Source organism: Aquarana catesbeiana, linkage group LG05 (genome assembly GCF_042186555.1).
Source record: "Aquarana catesbeiana isolate 2022-GZ linkage group LG05, ASM4218655v1, whole genome shotgun sequence".
Lineage (NCBI taxonomy): Eukaryota > Metazoa > Chordata > Amphibia > Anura > Ranidae > Aquarana > Aquarana catesbeiana.
Genome location: NC_133328.1, coordinates 362,975,707 through 363,000,365, shown reverse-complemented (window position 1 = coordinate 363,000,365; position 24,659 = coordinate 362,975,707). Strand labels below are relative to the sequence as shown.

The window sequence follows — 24,659 nt, the reverse complement described above, 5'->3', positions numbered from 1 at the left end:
GTGAATAAAAGGCATCTAAAAACTAATCAAAACAGCATTAAGAAGAAAAGAAAAAAAAGTTTCTTTTGCGGTTTGAAAAGCTTCCAGGCAACATTTTCTTTCTCCTTGCTCTGTGTAGCTGCTAGGACATGCTTATTCTTTTCTATTAAATATTAGTAGGTGGATGAATATATTTAGATTAGCCCCTGTACTTTATAAATTCATAATTAACCATTGTGTCATTAATGTCTTTATTTCTCCTGCTCATTTCATGCATTCAGTGATTCATCAAAAAACAAAGCAGAAGGATCAATGTGACAAACACTGTTTTCTATGTACCCTAGGACCCGCATTTATCCCGTGTGGAAAAATGCAGGTCACCACAGACAGTGGGAACGAAGCCCTAAAAACTGTCGGACTCTGGTTTATAAACCTTCTAAGTCACTGAAGTAGAATGAGAATTTGGATTAGCAACTCAGAGTAATTTTTCATTGATCTGTAAATTTGTTCTTGGTTACTTAAAGTGTTACTAAACCCACAACAGCAAAATCAGTCTGTATATGCAGTAAAGCATGCTTGTTATACTCACTGTGGAACTTAAGGGGTTAATCCTCTGCATTATGTAAAAAGGCTGTTTGATCTTGTCTTCTCTGATCCTCCTCTTCTTCCACTGTCCCCAATCCATCTCCTGATAGAACAGAGCCCTGGAGGCAAGCTGCACATGCTCAGCTCGGTGTGTATTGCTAGATAGTTTTCTTTTTATTGGGAGATTGCATATGATCAGCACAGGGCCAAACAGCACTGTCCAGACAGAGGGTCAGGGGTCCTGCAGCCTCATAGGACAGTCAAGGGAGAATGAAAACTCATCCTACAAGCTTTTACCAGACACTGATAGAAATCACAAGACTGCTATAAACTGCTGATGAGAAAAGGTATATAGCAGTTTATATGTACTAAAACTATTGCATTTTCATGTTCTGTGTACTGTGAGAGACCAGATATAGTGAATGCGGGGTCCTGGGTTTAGTAACACTTTATATGGCTGTAGTTATTGGATCATCCTGAAAATGCTAGTTTGCCAGCCTTTCAAAAGGGAAGGTTCCTAACATCAGCCACCATGTTATCATTTTACATGTTTCCTTTAACAACCACAGTTTCCTAGAATTGTTGACAAATTTGAGGCCTGGTTCACACCTATGCATTTTAAGTGCCTTTTGCATTTTGCAGTTTCGCACCACAGAATGTGTTCCATAGGAAACCATGTTGAATGGACTGTAGTGCAAATTTGCAAAATGCATAGGTGTGAACCAGGCCTAAATGTCTGTTCATTGCAACGGCACTACATTTTAGATGACTGATTAATTGATTAATAGTGCGCTAGAACCTATAAAAAATATAATATTTCACAGTGATAAAAAAATCCACATCTGCTTAACTGTTCATAATGTCTAATTACCACAAATTTACTGTAGTAAAAAAAAATCCATAGACCGTGATCATAAAAAGGAAAGATGAAATAATAATAATAAATGAAAGAAGTGCAGACAGAAAGTCACCACCACCTCAGTGTGAACTGCCTGCTCACCTTCCAGAAGTTTTCAGATCCTTATGATGATCAGCCTTTGAGTGTTCCGATCCTGGGACACAGTGCAAGCCGTTTTCCTTAATGTCTCCAAAAGCAATCCAGCCTCTCCAGGATCAGTTGATTTCTCAAAACAATTTAATATATCATCATTGCGCAAGATTGATAATACAATGACTGCCTCCTCTTAATACAAAATATACACACTCACATTTGCCTCAGTGTATACCGCATATTGAAGATCATTGTAAAGAACGTAGCTTTTTCTCCTCAATGCACATCCAGCGTGTTCAGCAAAAACAAACACTCGGATGTGATGTCACCGGCTCCTCCTGATGCGTTGCGTCACAGGTCACGTGACTTTCTTAAGGGATTTTCCTTGAGAAAGTCACGTGACCTGTGTCTGAAAACTTCTGGAAGGTGAGCAGGCAGTTCACACGGAGGTGGTGGTGAATTTTTGTCTGCACTTCTTTCATTTTTTATTATTTCATCTTTCCATTTTATGATCACGATCTATGGATTTTTTTTTACTACAGTTAATTTGTGGTAATTAGACATTATGGACAATTAAGCAGATGTGGATTTTTTTATCACTGTGAAATATTATATTTTTTTTATAGGTTCTAGCGCACTATTAATCGATTAATCAGTTTTAGTAATTGTGATTTAAGAGCACATTAGAATAGTTGCAGCTGAATTTTGTTGTTTTTTGTTTTTGCAAATATTCATATTAGCACTTAGGCCCCTTTCACACGGGACGGATCCGTGTTGATCCGCCCCGTGTTTATCCGCTGCTCAGCGGGGATCGCTCCGCTTTCCCCAGCTGAGCAGGCAGATGACAGGGCGGGACCTGCACACTGTGCAGGGACCGCCCTGTCAGATCTCCGCTCTCCCCTATGGGGGATCGGAGGAACACGGACCGTCTGTCCGTGTTCCTCTGATCTGCTCTGCAGACGGATAGAAAAATAGGATTTTCTTCCGTCCGCAGAATCGGACGAGAGCGGAGGCGGACGACATCGGGTGTTAGCGGATGTACATCCGCTGACACCCGCTATCCCATAGGGTGCATGTATGTCCGTATTTCATCCGAAAACGGATGGATGAAATACGGACATACTGTCCGCATGTGTGAAAGGGGCCTTAAGTTTCTTATTTACACTACATTTTAGGTATTTCCCAGAATTCTTATCACTAAAAGCATATTTATTTATTTATTCAGGTACTTTTATAGCGCCATCAATTTACACAGCGCTTTACATATGAATTATACATTCACATCAGTACCTGCCCTCAAGGAGCTTACAATCTAAGGTCCCTAACTCATATTCATACATACACATACTAGGGCCAAATTAGACAGGAGCCAATTAACCTACCAGCATGTTTTTGGAGTGTGGGAGGAAACAGGACTAGCGTGAGAAAACTCACTAAGGCACAGAGAGAACTTACTTCATGGCAACCTTGATTTGAAATCTCCCCACTATGTGTAGATTATTATATCTGTGACAGATGCAGAACACTAGATTTTCTGTACCATTACAGTAGTCATGTTTTCACTATTTGCTTTCCTCAAATCATCCAGGGTAGTTTTATTAATTAAGCCTGACAGTCCTATGAAATGCTTGTAATGCCACCAGTAATAATTTCTCTAAGTGAACAGACTTCAGTATTAAACTACTGTCAAGCAAACTGATGATCTTTGGATTTGTTAATCTTCATGTATACAAGTATGACATGTAACTGTGGTACGTTGCAATTCGTTATATGGTTCTGGTCTATTAAATTCTTCTAAAACATCAAATGAATGGACAAATCCTAGCGATGCATCCTTTGATAGAAGGCAATATAAATGTTAAATAATTGCAGGATGTTACAATGAGGTCTTGTGCTCCATGGTGCAGTTCTTCACTATAATTTATGGGATGCCATTCTAGATGAGCATTGCTTATTTTTAGGTTTGGTGGTTTTTGCCCTGTTTAAATGCAAAGAGTTACAGCTTGTGTAATTATTTAAAATATACATGCTGGCAAAAACTTAATAGAAGCTTCTAACCGTGAAAGTGTTACTACAGCATAAAAAAATCATTAGCGTTCAAATGGTTTTTTGATTGACTCCCTGATTTGGAACAGAACGGCAGAGAAGGGGGAGAAAATGAGCTTTATGACAGTGTATTTAGGACACCAGAAATTGATATAAAACAAGGCTTTTACTAAAATTATAACGAAAATGTTGTCATTTAAGTTTTTACTTCTGAATGATTCTATTTAAATTCATTGTTTAAGTGGTTGATGTATTGTATAAATATATGTTTTGAATCCTCATTTTAGATTGCAGGCATTATCAGAAATACTTACATTATTTGTTTTTGTTTTTAAAACCGATTGTTATGCTCAGATCCTACATTTTTTGTATATTTCTGTATATTCAGCAAAAAAAAAAAGCATCTCTTTTAAATGTCTTTCTGATCAGGGCCCGAAAGGTACAGCTCTAGCCAGATTTTTCTTTCAGTTACCACAGGAAGGGGGGGGGGGTTGGGGATAAGAACCCCTGTCATGTCTTTATTTTGCTTTAGCACACCCATGTCTTTACCTTTTGTCTGTGACTCCAGTGGCCATATTTCCCCTCACAGTATGTCTTAGTCGCATGCTATGACACCAAGACAAGAAATGAGGGGCCAGGGATCGCACATTCAACAGTAAAATCTTGAAAGAGATTAAAGTGTTTGTTACCCCAACATTTCATGTTCCTCATATGTGTCTGCTGTACCATGTACTTGTAGGAAAAAGTATCCTGTTCTCTTTCTATTGCTTCATTTAAGTGAAATCTCTGGTGTTCCTGCCAGCCCCTCTGCTTTACTATTAAAAACTGACCACACTAAGCAGGAGAACACACTGTGGTCAGTTCTCTAGCTATGCTGGTAACTCAGCCTGCTCTGTTTCGATGAACAGGCTTGTCTTGACACCTTTTTTTGTGCCCATTCCTTTCTTTACATCAATCTGGCAACACAGCCTACAGAGAGCACATTGTTGAAATGCTTTTTCTTGCTTAAAGCAGAGTTCCACCCATTTAAAAAAAGTGTAGCTGCTGACTTTATGTAAACAGATGCTCACCTGTCCCACGGTCCAGCGGTGCGGGCACACGAAGCTTCACTCCTCTCCACAGCGCCGGCATTGTAACGGGGGGTCCCCGGCTGTGGCTTTACATGCGCGCCACGCTGGGCATTGTGAATGGCCGGGCAATCTTCTGGGACCTGTGACATGTCCCAGAAGAGATTGCAGGGGGGGGGGAGGTGAACTTTCTTCCAGCGCCGGGGAGCTGGGTGCCTGTCAAAACTGAGTACCCGCTCCCCCCTAAAAAAATGACATGCCAAATGTGGCTTATCAGGGGGTCACCAGTACTTAAAGCGTAGGTTCCATTTTTGGGTGGAACTCCGCTTTAAGACTTCCTACTTCACATTTGTTAAAATAAATGTATAAATGACCATTCTAGTTTAAAATGTAGCCAGTCATTAAACTGAAAAACAAATACAAAACTTTTTTTACTCAATCACTTCACGTCCTGAACTTGAATTGGTTAGAACAAGCTCATAGCTGCAGCCTTGAGCTTGGTGTAATTTTTTTCAGGCAAAACCTGTTGCATGGACAAAGCACTGGTTTGCCTTTAATGGGTACCAGCTAACTTAGAGTTAAAGTATAACTAAAAGCAAAACTTTTTTTTTAGTTTTGGCTAGAGGAGAGATGGATTAGAACACCAGATTGTACTACTGTCTGTGCCCCTGTTAGGGAGATTCCTATTCTCTATTTATCCTGTTTATCATTATTACTGAAAGTGAAAGTAAAAGAAAATCCCAAATTTTGGGTTGTCCCAGAAAAGTAATAGAGGGAACTCTTCCAATAGGGACACTAGTTCTGCTTATGTAGTGGTCCCCAATAGATCCCCTTAATTTTAAGGGGTTTCATCCCACTTCCTGTTTGGCTATAGGACAGGAAGTGAAGGTAAATTTCTGCAATGGGACCAAGATGGCAAAAATAAACCTTACAGGGGTTTTAACCCTCCCTAATGCTGGCCATACACTATACAAAAAATCCGCCAAACCCATTTTCGAAAAACGAACATTTGGCCGTGAGCGCAAACGATAGTGCCATCATCTAACGACTGATAAATCGTTCAGTGGACATAAATTAAAGCATTTTTTGTTTGTTTTTTTTTACATATACCTAGTGCAGACAGTTCGAACGGGAACACATTAACCTTTCAATTTATCGTTCGTTCGGCAGAAAATTTCCAAAGTTGTCCTTTGTTTTTTCGGCTCAAAAATGTCCCAACAGTTATCGATTTTGTGCCCATTAACTGGCCTAAAAACAAACAAACTGTCTAAATACTGAATTTTGGCCGATTTTTCATATAGTGTATGGCCAGCATTACTCTATCCAACGTGAAAAACAAAAAGTTTTGCCTATAGTTCTACTTTAAAGGGGTTGTAAAGGTAAAAATTTTTTCACCTTAATGCATTATATGCATTAAGGTGAAAAAACTTTTGACAATACCGCCGCCCCCAGCCCCCCCGTTTTACTTACCTGACACCTCGAATCTCCGCTGCTCGTTCTCATCATCTCTATTGCAGCTCAGCCTGGTCGCTGATTGGCTGCAGTGGATGGATTGAAAGCAGCGCAGCCATTGGCTCGCGCTGCTGTCAATCACATCCGATGACGCGGCGCGCCGGGGGGCGGGGCCGAGTGATACAGCGAGCGGCTATAGCCGCCGGCTGTATCACGGGAGCGCGCCCGCAACAACTAACCACCATGCGAGGGAGCTCGCATTAAGGTGGTTATTTCTTGCGGGGAGGAGCTGAAACAGCCGCCGAGGGACCCCAGAAGAGCAGGTTCGGGGCCACTCTGTGCAGAACGAGCTACACAGTGAAGGTAAGTATGACATGTTAGTTATTTTTAAAAAAAAATAAAATTACCTTTACAACCCCTTTAAGTTAAGTAACCAGCAAACTTGAATATAAATGATCTCAATATCCATGCTGCTGTGGTATGTCAAACACTAGGTACCTTCATTCCTAGATTATTCTACGTGTACTGCATGTGTTGCCCACATAAAGCTGAATGTAGAACCCTTTTGAAGCATTCAGCCAAGGTAGAGCAGTCTGGAAAGAAAATGGCTCACTTTAAGAAAATGAAGACCTTGGAAATAGGTGAACTGTAAGTGACATGTACACATGCTGGTCATTTAACTTCTCCTACCCAAAATGCTATGAATGAGTCCATTTTCTGTTATTTAGGCAGCAAGTTAAATAGGAAAAAAGTATAGCTTGAACAAAAAAATAACCTTCTTTACTACCACTATTTGATCTTTGTAAAGACATGTTACAGGATAACCCATTTATCACTGTGATTGCTCTTTGTTGCGTGCTTTGAAATGATTTCACATACATTGTTGGAATATATATAAGCTGTTTAACCACACTATATCAATGTGAGCACCTTTCACATATGTTTGTATTTACAGTTTGCTTTCAGAGTCTAAGCAGCTTGACATTTTGAGGGAAACAAGATCTTACATTCAGGGAGGAAATTACAAAGAAGCGGTAAGTTTATAATCACAAAGCAGTGACTGTTTCTTATTTGAGTAATGTCTTTTATGTGTCCTTGTGTTTCCTTTGTTGTAAAGATTGGCATTTCAATCATAGGAAAACTCCTAGTGCAAATCTCTTTAGCACCAAATTACCAGAGCATTCAGAGCTAGACGTAGCAATTTGTATCACATGGGGAAAGTGGCATGTGATTTTTCTTCTTTTCTTCATTAACTATTTGATCCTGATTTGCCATGTTATGAAGGGATGCTTTATGCTGACTAAGTAAAAAAAAACATCTTCCATGTCCCTTGATGCTTCTTCCTCCTACAAAGCTGCTGCTTTCAAATTCAGATATTTTGAAAAAACAAACTGTAATATTCTACAAGTAAATGCAAATTCAGAGACTACTCACAAGATTTAAATTCTAAAGTTTTATCCAGATTTTACCCAAATTGGAAAATAAATTCTTTCAGGGTCTGGCCCAAGAAAAATGTTAAATGTGGCAAAAACACTTTATTGTACTTTAACGTAAATGTATCTAAAGCCAAAACTTTTTTTAAGCTTTGGGTAGAGTGGGGAAAGGTTAACAACCTTGTGAAATGTTTATTGCTGCCCGTGTCTCTGCTGTGTAGATTCACCAACTTTATTTGTTACCATTGTCACGTCAGTTTTTAGGTTTAGTTATAAAGAGGCAAAATTGTCAAAGAGTCTTAAGATATATTTTCTTTACAATGGTTCATTCACCTTATTAGATTGTAGCTTTTTCTAAAGCATTTTACTCTGCTTGACCAGCTTATTTCTCTTTCATTCATGTTTATTGTTTTTCTAGAATGTAAATCAACAGTCATGCCCATGTAGGGGCTAAAACCTCTGATACAATATGTAAACAGTTTGGGTGAAATGAACAAATATCTGTCAGTCAGTTTTCTGGTCCTATGTTGTTTAAGATCCTTTTGAGTTCCACCCAAAAATGGAACTTTCACTTTTTGGATTCCTCCCCCCCTCCGGTGTCACATTTGGCACCATTCAGGGGCGAGGAGGGAGCAGATACCTGTCTAATACAGGTATTTGCTCCCACTTCCTGGCATAGATCACCGCGGTGATTGCGGTGACCTACGCCACTTCCGCCGCCTACCCCGTCCTCCCCCGCTGTATTCTGTGAGACACAGAATACAGCAGAGATCTGTGAGGACGCGCAGCGCGGCTCGCGCATGCGCAGTAGGAAACCAGAAAGTGAAGCCGCACGGCTTCACTTCCTTATTCCCTTACCGAGGATGGCGGCGGCGGCAGCAGCCGAGAGCCAAAGGACAGATCGGCTTCGGCTGCCGACCCTGGACAGGTAAGTTATTATTATTATTATTATTATTATACAGGATTTATATAGCGCCAACAGTTTAGGTAGCGCTTTACAACTTGAGGGTAGACAGTACAAATACAATACACTTTAATACAGTAGGAATCAGAGGGCCCTGCTCCTTAGAGCTTACAATCTAAGAGGGAAGGTCAAGAGATACAAGAGGTAATAACTGTGGGTGATGTGCTGATTGAGAAGATAAGAGAGATAAGAGATGAGTTTTCAGGGATCGTCTGAAAGTGTATAAAGTAGGAGAAAATCGGATGGATTGGGGTAGAGGTAGTTGCAGTAGTCGAGGCGGGAAATGACCAGGGAGTGGATTAGAAGCTTTGTGGTGACATTGGTTAGGAAGGGGCGTATCTTGGAGATGTTGCGGAGATTGAGGCGGCAAGTTTTGGATAGTGATAGAATGTGCGGTCGAAAGGTTAGTTAGATTACACCTAGGACCTTGGCGTGGGGAGATGGGTTGATAGTTGAGCCGTTGATATTGACAGGGAAATCAGGGGAAGTGGCACCTGAGGGAGGAAATATCATGAGCTCGGTTTTGGATAGGTTGAGTTTGAGGAAGTGATGTGACATCCAGGCTGATATGTCTGCTAGTAAGTTGGTAATGCATGAGGAGACAGATGGAGAGAGCTGGGGGGTGGAGAGATAGATTTGGATGTCATCAGCGTAGAGATGATATTTAAAGCCGTGGGATGCAATCAACTGACCCAAGGAGGTGGTGTAGATTGAGAAAAGGAGAGGTCCAAGAACAGAACTTTGGGGGACCCCAACGGAGAAAGGAAGAGGAGAGGAGGAAGTAGAGTTGTAAGTGAAACTGAAGGAGCGGTGTGATAGGTAGGATGAGAACCAGCGAAGAGTACAGTCACGAAGACCAAAGGAGTGGAGTTTTTTGAGGAGGAGGGGGTGGTCCACTGTGTCAAAGGCAGCAGAGAGATCCAGGAGAAGTAGTGCAGAATAGTGTCCACTGGTTTTAGCCATTAGTAGGTCATTTGAGAGTTTAAGGAGAGCAGTTTCCGTGGAGTGTTGAGGGAGAAAACTGGACTGAAGGGGATCAAGAAGTTTATTCATGGTCAGATGGTCGCTTAATCGGTTGTAGACCAGTCTTTCAAGAAGGTTGGAGGAGAAGGAGAGTAAGGAGATGGGACATAAGTTGTTGAGATTGGTGGGGTCCAGTGAGGGCTTTTTAAGTATGGGGGTGACTATCGCATGTTTTAGAGAGTTTGGGAAGATGCCGCAAGAGAGGGAGAGGTTGAAAATGTGAATTAGAGAGGTAAGTGTCCATATATTAAAAGTCAGCAGCTGCAGTATTTGTAGCTGCTGGCTTTTAATATTTTTTTTCCAGCAAACCTCCGCTTTAAAGCAGCAGGTGGGTAGACCAAGCTGTTATATAGGCAGAAAGGTCTGAGTATTTAAAACAATGGGGTGGGTAAAAGGGGGGAATTATAGTGAGAACTGGTAGGAAGAAGAGACCAGGAGGTGCCAGAGTAAAAAGGATGAAGATTGGGGTAGGGAAACAAAGACAACACAAAGGGGGGTGGAAGGGTGGGTAAAACAGGATGTATGCCTCATGGACTTGGGCCATAGGTTGAGATAAATGAACTATAACTATAGTTAGCTCAAGCTAGAATAGTTAAAGATGGTAAGGAGTAAGCAAACCATGATTCCCATATTTTGAGAAATTTAGGTTGTGAACCATAAACAATCCTGGACAACTTCTCATTAACCAGCATCAAGTTCATATGGTTTTTGACTACTTGAAAAAAGACTATGGTACTTTTCCAGGCTTTGGCTGTTGTCAGAAACAAGTATGTGGCTGGTTCCTGTTGGTGTGAAAAACGGCTTGGAATCATGCGGTAAAGGAGGGCTATTCTACTGTCCTTAGGGACTATTATATGAAAGAGGGTTTGTGGAAGCCCAAATGTTTTAGACCAATATACTGTCATGTGAACAAAATTCAAACCTCTATTATAAAAAATATTGGAATAAAAGGTGGCGCTAAAGTGATACAAATACAGGCAGTCCCCGGGTTACAAACAAGATAGGGACTGTACGTTTGTTCTTAAGTTGAATCTATTTGTAAGTCGGAACAGGTACATTTTTTAAGTGTAGCTCCAGCCAAAAAATATATTTTTAAGCTTTTTGGATAGCATAGGGAAGGGTTATCACCCCTGTAACATTTGTTTTGCTGTCTGTGCCTTGTTCAGAAGATTTCACCTCACTTTCTGTCCCAATGAAAATTGGATTTTGAAAATTTTCTGCTAATGGTATCACCCTGTGACAAGTGAAAAACTCAATAAATTATGAATAGCAAGCTCAAAAATCCCATGGGATCCCATGATTAAGTCCTAGTGACGAAACATGTTGCAGGCGTGGCTATATGGTAATCTAGCACGTGTGACATAAGATGTTGTGACGAGACATGGTGCATTGGGGAGTGGAGGATTGGGTCAAGCAGCAACCCGCACAGATGCCTCTGAAATTGCCCCAGAAGTCAAGACTGACATGCGGGAATGAAATTGTGCTACTTTAGTTGCGCTCGCACAATTTCATTCCCGCTGTCAGTGTTAACCAGGGCTAAATCTGTTAGTAAAGCTAATACTTCCCCTTCCCCCGGGCTGACAATGCTGCTATTCAAAATTGCCCTTGAGCACCTTCATCCAGATTGGAGGCACACTAGTACAGTAGATTTGTTGCTGACCAAATCAACAGGTGAAAACATGAAAAGAGTACCCAGTCCTTGAAGTTCCTCAAGTGACAGGATCTCACCGTGATGGGTGAAGATTGGGCTCTTAGTTTCTAAGGCTGCCCTGCGCCTGGACAGGTAAGTGAAATCCCCTCCTTTTTACTTATTGTGGGCTGCCCCATGTGTGTAATAATCTGTCAATCTAGCTAAGGCTGGATACCTGTGTAGCATTGACCGCAGGGGGGAGTTTTTGGCCTGACTGTTGGAAAGAGTAAGCTTTCTTGTCTTTTGCTGTCTTGTCTTTTGTGGCAGCCATCTTATTTAAGCTGAGAGTGGCTGACATGCGAGGGCCAGGGCCAGAAAAAACCCTGGGTCCAGAACTCTTCTAATACCGACACCAAACCCTCCTTTTGAGGGTGGGGGGAAGGCTGCTCCAATTTGCGGACATTTGGAGAACAGTGATGCAGGACAAGTGGGTCAATTCAACAGTATACTGCGGTTACAAGCTCGATTTACGGAGGTTTCCAAGATCCAATGTTCCTGTGGATCCTCCAAAAAGAAACTTATTGTTTCAAGCACTAGAGCATCAAGGATGATCATACAGGTTTCATGTGTCCAAAAGAGGCACAGGGTTTTATTTGAACCTGTTCACGGTTCTAAAACTAAATAAGGACGTAAGGCCAATCTTGGACCTAAGATCCCTGAACCAACATCTGTTAATCCAATCCTTCAGGATGGAGTCAGTCTGCTCGGAAGTAGCCTTGCGCCAAATGGGAGACTTCTTACGTTTAAGGATTAAGCCTAAGCTGGTGATTGCAGGATCAGAACCTGCAAAAAGGGAAGATCTTTCCTCCTGGTGTCTTGGAGTACTGACCACAGACGCCAGTCTTTTGTGCTGGGGAGCGACCCTAGATGGGCTCACAGCTCAGGGGAGATGGTCAAGGACAGAGCAGAGCCTGCCCATCAACATCCTGGGGTTAAGGGTGGTACGTCTGGCCCTACAGTCCTGGAGAATGGAGCTTCAGGACTGCCCCATCAGGGTTCAGTCCAACAATGCCACTGCAGTGGCCTATATCAACCACCAGGGTGGTACCAGGAACCGTTCAACTCAGGAGGAGGTGAACCACATATTAATCTGGGCAGAGGGACGTGTGCCGGTTCTATCGGCGGTCCATATCCTGGGAGTAGAGAACTGGAAGGCAGATATTATCTCAGCCGTCAGTAGATCTGCCTGGGGGAATGGTCCCTACACACGAACGTGTTTTGGGAAATCTGCCAGCGTTGGAGATGGCCAGAGGTCAATCTATTGGCATCCAGGTTCAACAACAAGCATCAGCAGTTTGTGTCCCGTACAAGGGACTGGAGCAGATGCTCTAGTAGTTCCATGCAACCAGTTCTCCCTGGTTTATGCTTTCCCCCCCGATCCCTCCCCTTCCACATTTGTTGCTCAGGATTCAGAGAGAGGGGATTCCAGTCATCCTGCTGGCACCAGCCTTGCCCAGAAGGCCCTGGTTCCCAGAGATTGTGAGATTGGCAATAGACAGGCCATGGACGCTTCCGCACCGCCCCAAACTACTGTCTCGAGGTCCTATATTCCACCTCAATTTACAGTCTCTAAATTTACCGCCATGACTATTGAAGCAAGGGTGTTAAAGGATCGTGGCATCTTGGGACCTGTGGTGTCTACCCTAGTAAATGCCAGAAAAACAGTCACTAGGAAGAGCTATTATAAGGTCTGGAAGACTTATATTACTTGGTGTGAAGCCAGATAACGACATCCTCGGAAATACGTGATGGGGAGAATTCTCTCTTTTCTACAGTATGCTGTGGAAATCAGATTGGCTTTGAGTCCAATCAGGGGTCAGATTTCAGCCTTGTCAGTATTTTTCCAAAGGCCCTTAACCTCCCATTCACTGATCCAAACCTTAATGCAGGGGGTAACTCGTTTGCTTCCCCCCATTAGGTCATCTATGTGTCCTTGGGACTTAAACCTGGTACTGTCTGTGTTACAGAAACCACCGTTTGAGCCTATCAAGGAAATTTCATTAGACTCACTGTCACTCAAGCTAGCCTTCCTGATGGCCATCACCTTGGCTAGAATGGTTTCAGAGTTGGCGGCCCTTTCGTGCAGGGAACCATACTTGATCCTTCACCACGACAGGGTCGTGTTACAACCTGTTCCATCCTTTTTGCCAAAGGTGGTGTCGGCCTTTCATTTGAATCAGGACATTGTTTTGCCTTCTTTTTTTCTCTCATCCTCATTCGGCGGAAGAGAGACGACTGCACTCCTTGGTTGTAGTGCGAGCAGTCAGAGTTTATTTGTCTAGAGCTGCGGAGATCCAAGGATCAGACTCCTTTTTTTGTTTTGCCAGACCAAGAAGGGGCAGGCAGCTTCCAAAGCTTCCATTGCCAATTGGGTTCGCCAGTTGGTCATTCAGGCCTATAGTCTGAAACATAGGGCTCCTCTCTTTAGGGTGAGAGCTCATTCTACCAAGGGTGTAGGAACCTCCTGGGCTTTTTGCCATCCGGTATCTGTGGCTCAGATTTGTAAGGCTGCTACTTTGTCTTCAGCACATACGTTCACAAAATGTTATCAAGTGAATGTTCGAGCAGCTGAGGATTCGGCCGCAGTGTACTGTGGGCTGCCGTATAAGGTCTGATGGCTATTATTTGGCAGGATGTCTCCCTCCTGTTAAGTTGAACCTTGAAATAAAGGGCATCAACGCCAATAGAGCTGCATTCGTCTCATATATGTTTACTTCAGAATATGCACTGTACATACAGCGGATCACACCTTCCAAGGGGATGTGATACAAATTAGAGTGGTCCAGACTTTTATAGAAACTCATAGCATTACATTCTATGTCGGGCAAAAGCCCAAGATTATACATCACATGTACGCATTTTACTAAGTATTTCAACACAGCTTTTGGCCAGCTTTTTGGGTCATCTTGACCTGACTATTTTTAATTAACGAATTATTTTGACAGAAAGGAAGAATAATTATTTGGGAAAGGTTAATTTGACTTTTAGACAGGGACTTTCTATGTCAACATCTTCCCATATCACATCCTTTCCGAGAATTGTGTCATGTCATTGGCAGAACATTTAATTTTCAGCTGGTCAGCCACATGTGTTGCAATACCAAAAGAATTCAGAAACATCTTAGAGAAAAACAAGAATGATAAGAAATATCAGAAATACAAATTCATGTTGAAGAGGAACTCTGGATACATAGAAAGATATGGTTCATATATTTCATATCTTCACAGCCCCTCCTGTGTTTAGAATTCTTTCGGTATCCCTTTTAAGCTTCTTCTGTATCTTTAGGTTGATCTCCAGGTATACGGACCACCATCTCATGAGCAGTTCTGACTCGAGACCTTAAGGGCTCAGAAGAACCAATATTAGTACAAGCACGTGTGATTATCTTCAAACAATATTTGCATAACATAGGTGCGCATTTAACTATCAGGATTATGAGGACTATAATTCCTACAATATATAGAATACCATGTAAAATTCCAGAAAACCATTCTACAATACCAGAAAACCAGTTGAGAGGATTGAGCCAGGAAAGCCAGCTTTCCCAGCTACCTTCAACCCAAGCAGTTTCGGTATGTTCTTTGCGAAATTTAACCTTCATTTGTTGTACCTTTTCTACATGCGAATTGATGGCATCTTCAGTCTTAGTATCATTTCCAATGTAGTTACAACAAGTAGTTCCCACTATGGTGCATATTCCTCCTTGACTGGCCGTGAGATAATCAAGCACCAGCCGGTGCTGCAAAACCTCTTTTTTGATCATCTTTAATTCTGTAGCAAGGGCTATAAAGTTTCTGTCATACAAAGCAGTAATGTTATCCATCAGGTCTGCCAAATCAATGATGAAACTGAAAGCCTTTTTAATACAACATCTATTTACCCAAGGAATAGAAAACAATGGTTTAATGTTACAAAATAAGGTAATACTGAGTATTACCAGGGCGGCGGACTTTTTAGGCTAAGAACCAGTGGAGAAGATATAGCAGTATAAAAAATATAAATTTATTGAAAAATACAATATCTAAAAAACAATGACAATTGTAACATATAGCATCTATGATTATTCTGCTGTGAGCCCTTGTATGTCTATGCGTTTCACCACCTAGATCCTGGATTTCGTATCAGTGTATTGCTGTCTCCCAGGGGCACTCTGGATTATTTGTATCCTGAATATGCAGCGATGGGATTGTATTGAGCCTTCAGCATTGCTGATACTAAATCCAGGATCTAAGTGGTGAATCCGGTGTTGGCCCTCCTCCCTATAATGGCTGCTCCCTTAATTAGGAATATTGTTTACATGCCCCTGCTGAGATATTTAGCTATATCTAATATACTTTCTTACTGCTGATTGAACTTTCTCATGCTACCGTGACTTGCATAATTTTGCATTCCAATTTAAGATAGAGAGACATATTTCCTTCTCTGTCTCATCTGTGAACCTTGGCCGTGTCCTGAGGAAGCCTAACGGTGAAACGCGTAGACATACAAGGGCTCACTGCACAATAATCATAGATGCTATATGCTACAATTGTCATTATTTTTTAGATATTGTATTTTTCAATAAATTTATATTTTTTATACTGCTATATCTTCTCCACTGGTTCTTAGCCTAAAAAGTCCGCCGTATAGTCTTATGAGAAATAGGTGCATGTGTGCATATCCAGCAATTAGTGATATTCAGTTTCTTGGCAGCTTGCAGGTGCATAGATACAAAAGAGTTATGGAAAGGCTCTGCTAGTTTGGCATGATATTCATGTGCGGCTTCCCTCCATGCTCTTAGATCAGTATCTGAAACCGGTTCAAGTTGTGACATTTCCTCCATTACAGTAGCATTAAAAAGAAAAGTGTCTTGTATCTTACCCCTTTCTTTCTTGTATGTCCATTCATATGCCATGACTGTAATCCATACCCACCACTCCACCGCAGAGGATAACACTCCAGAGCTTCACATTCATCTTAGGCCCTAGGAGATTCATTCTGCAGTCTTCTTGCTTGAGCATGAGTCAGTGGAGGAGACCTGGAAGGTAAAGGTACAGAACAATTCTTGCCAGTAGCAGACCGGCTTATACTCTTTTGGAACCACAGACTTCTTACAGTGTGAACCATGCACCCAATACTTATAGTCTTTCAGCTTTACTGCAGTTGGAGACACAAAAATGACCTGAAATGGTCCTTTCCACTTAGGGGACAAAGTAGTCCGGGGTGTGTGATTCTTGATATACACCCAATCTTCTGACTTTAGTCCATGAGTTCTTTCACTCCTGTCAACAGGTTGTCCTGCTTTGGCTCTGGAAAAAGTATCAGAAAACACATTTGCCAATTTGCGAACATATTCTATCATGGAATCTTGACCATTTATTAAAGTCACTGTCTCTGGCTGCACAAGAGATGAATGTAGTCTTTTAGGCGGTCGCCCAAACAATATGTCAAAAGGTGACAGTCCATGTTTCTCTTTAGGGTAGTCCTAATGGTCGCCAAGGCTATAGGTAACGCTTCTACCCATGTGCTTTGTCCATTAGCAGTTATTTTGGCTAAATACCTCTTCAGGGTTTGATTGCTGAGTTCCACCATCCCACTAGCCTGAGGTCTGTAAGGAGTATGCAATTGCTGTTTCATACCCAAAATATTCACTACTTCTGCCATAAGTTTGTTCTCAAAATGTGTCCCTCTATCTGAGGAAATTATTGACCCTATACCAAACCTTGGGATCAATTCCCTCGTCAGACATTTTACCACAGTTCTGGCAATCCAAAAGATACTTAAATCGACCACAAGGGGGCATATCCGAGAAGTCAATTTGCACAATTTGAAATGGCTCCTCAGTATGCGGAATATGCTTCATGGGAGTGGGCACTGATTTTCCAATGTTATGCATTTGACATATAGAACATTCAGTAACCTGTTTAGCAACATATGCAGAAAAACCTGGAGCCCACCAATCTCTGGCTACCACCCGACACATCCCTCCTGTTGAGACATGGCAAGGCCCATGGCTCAAAGCAAACAAAGAAGGAAACAATGTCAGAGGAGCAACCAGTCTGTTTTTTAATCTCCATAGACCATCTGCCCCACAAACAGCTCCCTTTGTGGTCCAAGAGGATGTATAAGGCAAGCTTGCCTGTAGGGCTGATAGGATGTTCAGATCCACTTGAAGATCTGTGAGCAGGAATGTTGGAAGCGCTGTAGTTGGCTCATAAGAATGTATAGCATCTTTAGCATACCTATCAGCCAAAGCATTCCCAAGTGATATACTATCATCTGCTCTGGTATGTGCTTTACATTTAATTACTGCAACTTTAAGAGGCAGCTGGACCGCTGCCAATAATCTAACAATTATCTCTTTATGTTGTATAGGGGTTCCTGCTGCTGTCAAATAACCCCTTTCTTGCCAGAGTTGTGCAAAACTATGCACTATGCCTACAGCATATGCTGAGTCACTATAGATATTTACAATAGCCTCTTCTGCTTGGGATTAATAAATTGCTGGCATAAGGAGCAAATCTAAAGTCTCCCTTTACTTCAAGTATGTTTTACTCCCATTCTTTCAGTAGTTAAAACTATAATTACTCATATATATATATATTAGTATACCTCTGTCTAGCAGACTGCCAGGGGAGTATGGCGATAAAACAAAAGAACATTTATGACACTGACCTCCCATTCTTACTTATATAGGCTCAGTGACTTTGGTAGTAATTATATCACTACTTACCCCGACCAAGATTACCTGCTGATTCGAAGTGGAAAAATTGGCATCACATATATTTAACAAACTCTTTGAATCGCCTTTATCTATTAAACACAGGATAGATAAACCATTAACTGACACATCAATCATTGGTTCTGTATTTTGTCCCAAATTCAAGACAGCAAGTTCAGGGAAGGAATGAAATTTTCATTAATCAAATCACCACACTCCACTATCTGCTGAACCCGAGCCCCCACTCTTGGGGCATTTCTAACATACATCTTAGTTCTGCTAGACTTAGCTCATCTTTCCCTTCCTTGTCAAAAGAAGTTTATTGAGTATACAATGTTATAAAGATACATAAAGTAAGTTTACAAGGATCTATAAAGTAAGCTCATTGTTTTACAGTAGGGTTTATATAGGTAAATATCATGAAATTTCAAATATTAAACATTGGGTTCAAGTAAACCTAAATTAAAGATATATATAATTTCCTTAGTTACTTTTGTAGGTATTTAAATGATTTATACCTACTATACATATTGTTTACAAGTAGAGTGTATATAGGTCAAATAAATTCTGATAATGAGCTTTAATCGTAAGGTGGAGAAAAGGAAAGAGAAAGAAGAAAAAGGGTTGAAAGGTAGAGGTATGGTCCACAAGGTTGTCCCGCTCGTCAGTTTATTATTCTTTTTAGTTCTCTTTGAAGCCTTAGAATGGGTGTCTCTGTAAGTCATTTAATCTGTTACCATGGCAACAGGACAGAGTCATTGAAGTTTGACTGGAACTGTTGTTTTATCCAAGGATGCCAAAGTTTTTCAAATTTTGGAATTTGATTTTGATCGATGGCTACCATCTTAGCATGGGACATTGTATTATTCATTCTGTGAATTGTTTCTGCTAGTACCAATGTAGGAGATTTCCATGCCTTGGCCACTGTTTGTTTTGCAGCCGTTATTAGTTGGATCATTAGTTTGAATTGAGAGAGTGTTAACCATTCCGGTTTTAGATTAAGTAAAGTTAAATATGGATCCGGTTGTATTATTTTTTAAAATATTTTAGATGCAATCACGAAGACTTCCTTCCAGAAGGTTTGGATTACTGGGCACGTCCACCATATGTGTAAATATGTGCCTATTTCTGGGCATCCTCGAAAACAAAGAGCTGAGGTATTAGGTGAATATTTTGCCACTCTAGCGGGTACAAGGTACCAGCGAGTTAGGACTTTATAATTTGTCTCCAGTGCTAAGATGTTGGGTGAAGATGACTTAGATGTGAGCCATATGTTAGACCAGTCCGTGTCTTCTAAAGTTCGTCCCAGGTCCTCCTCCCACCTCTGAACGTAAGAGGGTCTATTAAGATTTGCTACTCCATATAATTGATTATAAAGTGATGAAATTGTACCTTTAGCAAATGGATCTTTTGTACAGATTGATTCAAAAATGGATAATTGGGATAATGGTGTATCCCCCTTTAGGAATGGTGTATAGAAATTTTTGATTTGGAGATATCTAAATATCTCAGAGTTTGGTAGATCATATTTTTCTCTAAGCGATGGGAATGAAAGGAATGATTTAGATGCTATGAAGTCATTTAGTGTCTGAATGCCTGATGTTGTCCAAGCTTTAAAAGAATTTGGGTAGATCCATGCCGGATAAAAGGCCGGATTTCTGATAAAAGAAAGGAGAGGATTGTGTGGAGATTGTAACTGATATTTGGTTTTTAGTTTATCCCAGAGAGATAAGAAGTGTTTAGTTATGGGATTATGAATTTTAAAGCGGTCTTTAGGATCAAGCCGTAATAAATTTGATATTAATAGAGGGTCATTTTCTGAAGCCTCTATAAATACCCATAATGGGATTTCCTGTTTTGCATGGTATTTGGACAGATTGGCCAAATGTGCTGCTCTGTAGTAGTTAGTAAAATTAGGGTATCCCAGGCCTCCTTTATTTTTGGGAAGATGTAGTGTGTGTATAGGTATACATGGTTTAGAAGAGCCCCATATAAACGAAGTTGCTCTTTTTTGTACTATTCTCAAAAAATAGGAAGGAATTGGAATAGGGAGGACTCTGAATAGATAAAGCAATTTGGGTAGAATAGTCATTTTGATTGCATTAATCTTCCCCATCCAGGATAAAGGAAGTTGCGACCATTGTTTTATTAGATTTGTGATCTGTCTTAATACAGGAGGATAATTGGTTGAGAATAAGTCAGAATGAGATGCTGTTAAATGAATTCCAAGATATGGGATTGATTTTTCTGCCCATGTGAATGGGAGTGCAGCCCTAGCCGGGATCAATTCCATGTTTGTGAGTGAAATATTAAGCACTAGGCATTTCTTAGGATTAATCATAAGGCCGGATAGGGCTGCAAATCCATCAAGAGCTGGTATTAAGTTAGGACCAGAGACCTGTGGTGATGATAGAAAAAGTAATATATCGTCTGCAAATATACATAATTTGTGTGTAATACCTCCTACTTCAATGCCAGTTATAGTTTGGTTTGTTCTGATGTATTGGGCCATGGGTTCGAGTATAAGGGCAAATAATAAGGGAGATAATGGGCAACCCTGTCGGGTACCTCTTTCGATATTAAAGGCTTCAGATTTGTATCCAGCATATTTTATATAGACTTTGGGTTTATTATATAATGCTTTGATCCATGTTAAAAAGTGGGGTCCAAAACCCCATTTTTGTAATGAATATTGCATATATTGCCAGGATACTGTGTCAAATGCCCTCTTAATATCGAGAGATAGAAAACATAAAGGGATTTTCCGTTTTTTAGCAATATGTGCCAATAACACTGCCCTGCGTATATTATCGCCTGCCTGTCTATTTGGCATGAAGCCTACTTGATCTCTATGTATTAACTTTCCTATAATGCTATTGAGGCGTTTTGCTATTATTTTTGCTAATAATTTAATATCGAGGTTTAACAGAGAGATAGGCCGATAATTCACACAGGAAGTATCATCAGAAAGGGGTTTTGGGATCATACAAACAATTGCCATTAGTGTTTCTTGCCGAAAAGAATGTCCATCTAGAAGTAAAAGTTTTAGTGAGAATGGGAGAGAGTATTTCTGAGAATGTTTTATAGTATAAAGCCGAGTAGCCGTCTGGGCCTGGTCTTTTGTTAAGTTTTAGGTCTTTTATGGTGTTAGCAACTTCATCTATAGTTATAGGCTCATCCAAACTGCTTTTTTGATTCTGAGATAACTCAGGTAAGGTTATTTTTGAGAAGAAGGATTCAGCCTCTGTAGGATTAAATTCATTGTTTGTCTTGTATAAAGTTGCGAGATGTGAGTGAAATTTATGGACTATTTTAACTGGATTACAAGTGTAAACATTTTTTGATAATTTCAAACGTATTGGTTTGAAAGATTTGTTAGTTGAATTTAATGCCCGAGCCAAATATGTACCTGGTTTGTTTGTATTCATGTAGAAATTGTGTTTGGAGCGTTTGAGGGATTTATCAACTGACTCAGTGAGAAATAGATCGTATTCCAATCTAGATTTTTCCAGATGAGATTTTGTACTCTGAGATGGATTATCTTGAAATGATATGTAGGCTGCATTAAAATTGAGTTCTAGTTTTTTTGCTAGATTTTTGCGTTCCCGTTTAAATAGTGCCATTTGTCTTTGTATTGTACCACGCAAGACAGGCTTATGAGCTTCCCACAGTGTTATTGGGGAGATGTCTGTTGTATTATTAATTGATATGTATTCCTTTAAAGCTTGTTCAATGGCCATCTGATGTAGTGGGTGTTTGAGCATTATGTCTGGTAAGTACCACGTTGGGTCATGCGCTTTTGGTATGGCTGAGGCTATAGTAGTGTATACTGCATTGTGGTCAGACCACGGAATCGGAATTATATCTGATGCAATAATTTCTGGTATCATTCCTATTGTTAGAAAAATATGATCTATTCTGGTGAAGGTTTGATGAGGGTGCGAGAAATAAGTGAATTTCTTTTTCATCGGGTTACTTTCTCTCCATGAATCTACCAGATTGTATTTGGAAAGAAGTTGAGAAAAAGGTAATCTAGAGGTTATTTTGGATGGTGTAAAAGGTGATTTATCTAGAAATGGGAGGAGGACCTGGTTCGAATCCCCACACATTATCACTGTTCCTATTTTGTGTGTATTAATCACTTGTAATATATGTGAGAGGAATGGTGTAGGTTGTTTGTTAGGAGCGTAGTAGGAAATCACCGTGATTGCTGTATCCATTATATAACCCATGAGTATCAGGTATCTACCTTCTGGGTCTTTAATTTCTGATGATAAGGTGAATGGTGTGGATCGGTGAAATGCAATTAGAGTTCCCCTTTGCTTGGTACAGGCAGAAGCCGTGTAAATTTGTTGATAAAAAGGAGAAATATATTTTGGAGTAGAATCTTTGGTGAAGTGTGTTTCTTGGAGGCATACTATGTGAGCCTTCTTGTTATGGAAAGTACGGAAGGCTTTGGTCCTTTTTTGAGGGACATTTATTCCCTGAACATTCAGGGAAAGTATATTCAGTGGTGCCATGGCAATAGATCAAATAGTTTTGACTTACTTTTTGTTATGCAGAGCTGACTGCGCAGATCAACCTGTGTGGACTGAAGAGATGAATAGATAGAAAAGAAACCAGTGAATTCTGGAGTAAAGAGTAAACAAAAAACATATGAGATTAGATGATACATTGTATAAATTATTTTTTGCAAGTAATCACAATTTACCCGTATTCTCAGGGGAATAAGTGCCTTCGTCACACTCCCACATAATATGGTTGGGAGAATGAGGAGGGCTAATGGGGGTACACGGATCTTCCGCTTACAGGAGAGAAGTGCTATGTCAAAAGACATCAAAATGATGTTTCATTAATTGGAGTGCAGAATATAGTTTTTGTTGAAATTATTTATTCCAGGGTGGTTGTATATGGTTAGTCTTGCCCTAGGCTAAATAATTCAGTTAGAAAGGTACTGTTAATAACTTTGGTATTGATGAAGATAGTTTGAATTATTTTGGGATTTTAACCCTTTTAGAGTAAACAATTACATATTTTATTCATATGTAACTGTTTAGATATGTTACCTCATAAAATTGAGGTTGTATTGCTTCAGATTAGAATAAACAAAAACATAATTCTAGGAACTAGTTAGGTAATAATATATTTGTTTTAAGAAAAGAAAGAAAAAGCTTCCATTACTTCTGGATTATTGAACATATTTGTCCTAAAAAGTAATAAATCTATTATTATTACCTGATAATATATAACTGAACAAGAATTTCCTTATTTCACTTATATATTCTAAGGCTATATGAATCAGAAGTAATAAGAAATATAACTGGAATGTAACATGATCCCACACAGTGTGTGACTATCAGAATGCAGTTACATTCAGTTATAAATACAGGTTTTTTATAGAGAACCATCTCTTAGTATAATAAATGAAGAGATATCAGGAATTAGGATGTCAGTCCATTGAATCTTCTTGGTCCATGGATGATGTGGCATAACGGCCTCTTTTGTGAGAATGATGATTCCCATTTTGTTCTGAAATTTTCTGGGTGCTGCCTGAAGGTGAAGATGATGCCATTTTTCTGCGTGTGGAAGTGTTGCTGCTTGTGGGTTCTGTCAGATTTAATTTTAAAAGGGTTTGTTGTAGTTCATCTGCTGATCTGCTTCTGTAAATTGTACCTTGGTAGTTAAATCTGACTGAAAAGGGGAAGCCCAATTGATACATAATGTTGTGGCGTTGCAGTTCCATTAGTTGGGGTTTCATGGATCGTCTTTTAGTAATAGTAAGTTGGGATAGGTCAGCAAAAATTTGATAATTGTGTCCATGAAAATTAAGTTCCTTTTTTTCTCTTGCAGCAATTAGTATTTGTTCTTTCGTTCTGTAATAATGAAATTTTGTGATTATATCACGTGGGGGTCCATCTTTCTTTTTGGCTGTGAGGGCTCTGTGTACTCTGTCCAGTTCTAAACGTTCAATAGGGATATCTGGCTTTAGTTCCTGCAATAGAGCAGCAATAGTAGATTGCAGGTCTGTCACAGTTTCAGGTATTCCCCTTATGAGCAAGTTTGAACGTCTGGCTCTATTTTCGTAATCTTCGAGCTTAGTTTGAAGTATTAAATTCTCTTTTTTTAATTGTTCCAATTCTGTTATATTTTCTTGGGTTGTAATTTCAATTTCATCCATTTTTATTTCTAAGGCTGCGGTGCGGTTTCCCAGCTCTCTTATTTCTTTGGTTAGGCTTTTTGTTATTTGGTCTGAGGTTTGTTTTAAAGCCTTATGAAGCATCTTTTCAAATTGTAATAATATTACTGGGGATACTGAGGAGGCTTGTGGAGAAGTTTGTGAGAGGATTTGTTCTGTATCTGACTCAAATGGAGAGTCTTGCTGTGACATTTTCTGTCTGTGAGAGCGCCCTGATGCTGTATCTTGTGAGGTGACTGGAGCTGCTTCAGCTGCAGTGAGTGCCTGTGAGCTCTTTGTGAGGTGATTTTTATTTCTGCCACGGTTTCCTCCCAGTACCATATTTCCTGCCCAAACTTTCACAGTTTGTTCCCAGGGGCAAAAAGGTTCAAATGGATACCTTTTGAGTCTGCAGGCTCCGCTTTGTCCTTCTCTTCTCTCCTCAGCGGTGTGGAGCTCTAACAATGCATGTCTGCTCCGCTAGGCTCCGCCTCCTGCCCCCCTCATCTTTCCCTTCCAATTTGAACAGCCAAGACCTGCACCTTAATACTTTC

General features: G+C 40.3%; 1 protein-coding gene across 4 annotated transcripts in view; it reads left to right on the top strand.

Moving 5' to 3' along the window:
- Window positions 1-24,659, top strand: part of PIGN (phosphatidylinositol glycan anchor biosynthesis class N) — a 637,819-nt gene that overhangs the window by 308,884 nt on the left and 304,276 nt on the right. For all 4 annotated transcript variants that reach the window (XM_073630904.1, XM_073630905.1, XM_073630902.1 and 1 more), the window contains one exon: window positions 7,076-7,154. In XM_073630904.1, coding sequence (XP_073487005.1) covers window positions 7,076-7,154 — 79 coding nt within the window. The remainder of the gene's footprint in view (window positions 1-7,075; window positions 7,155-24,659) is intronic.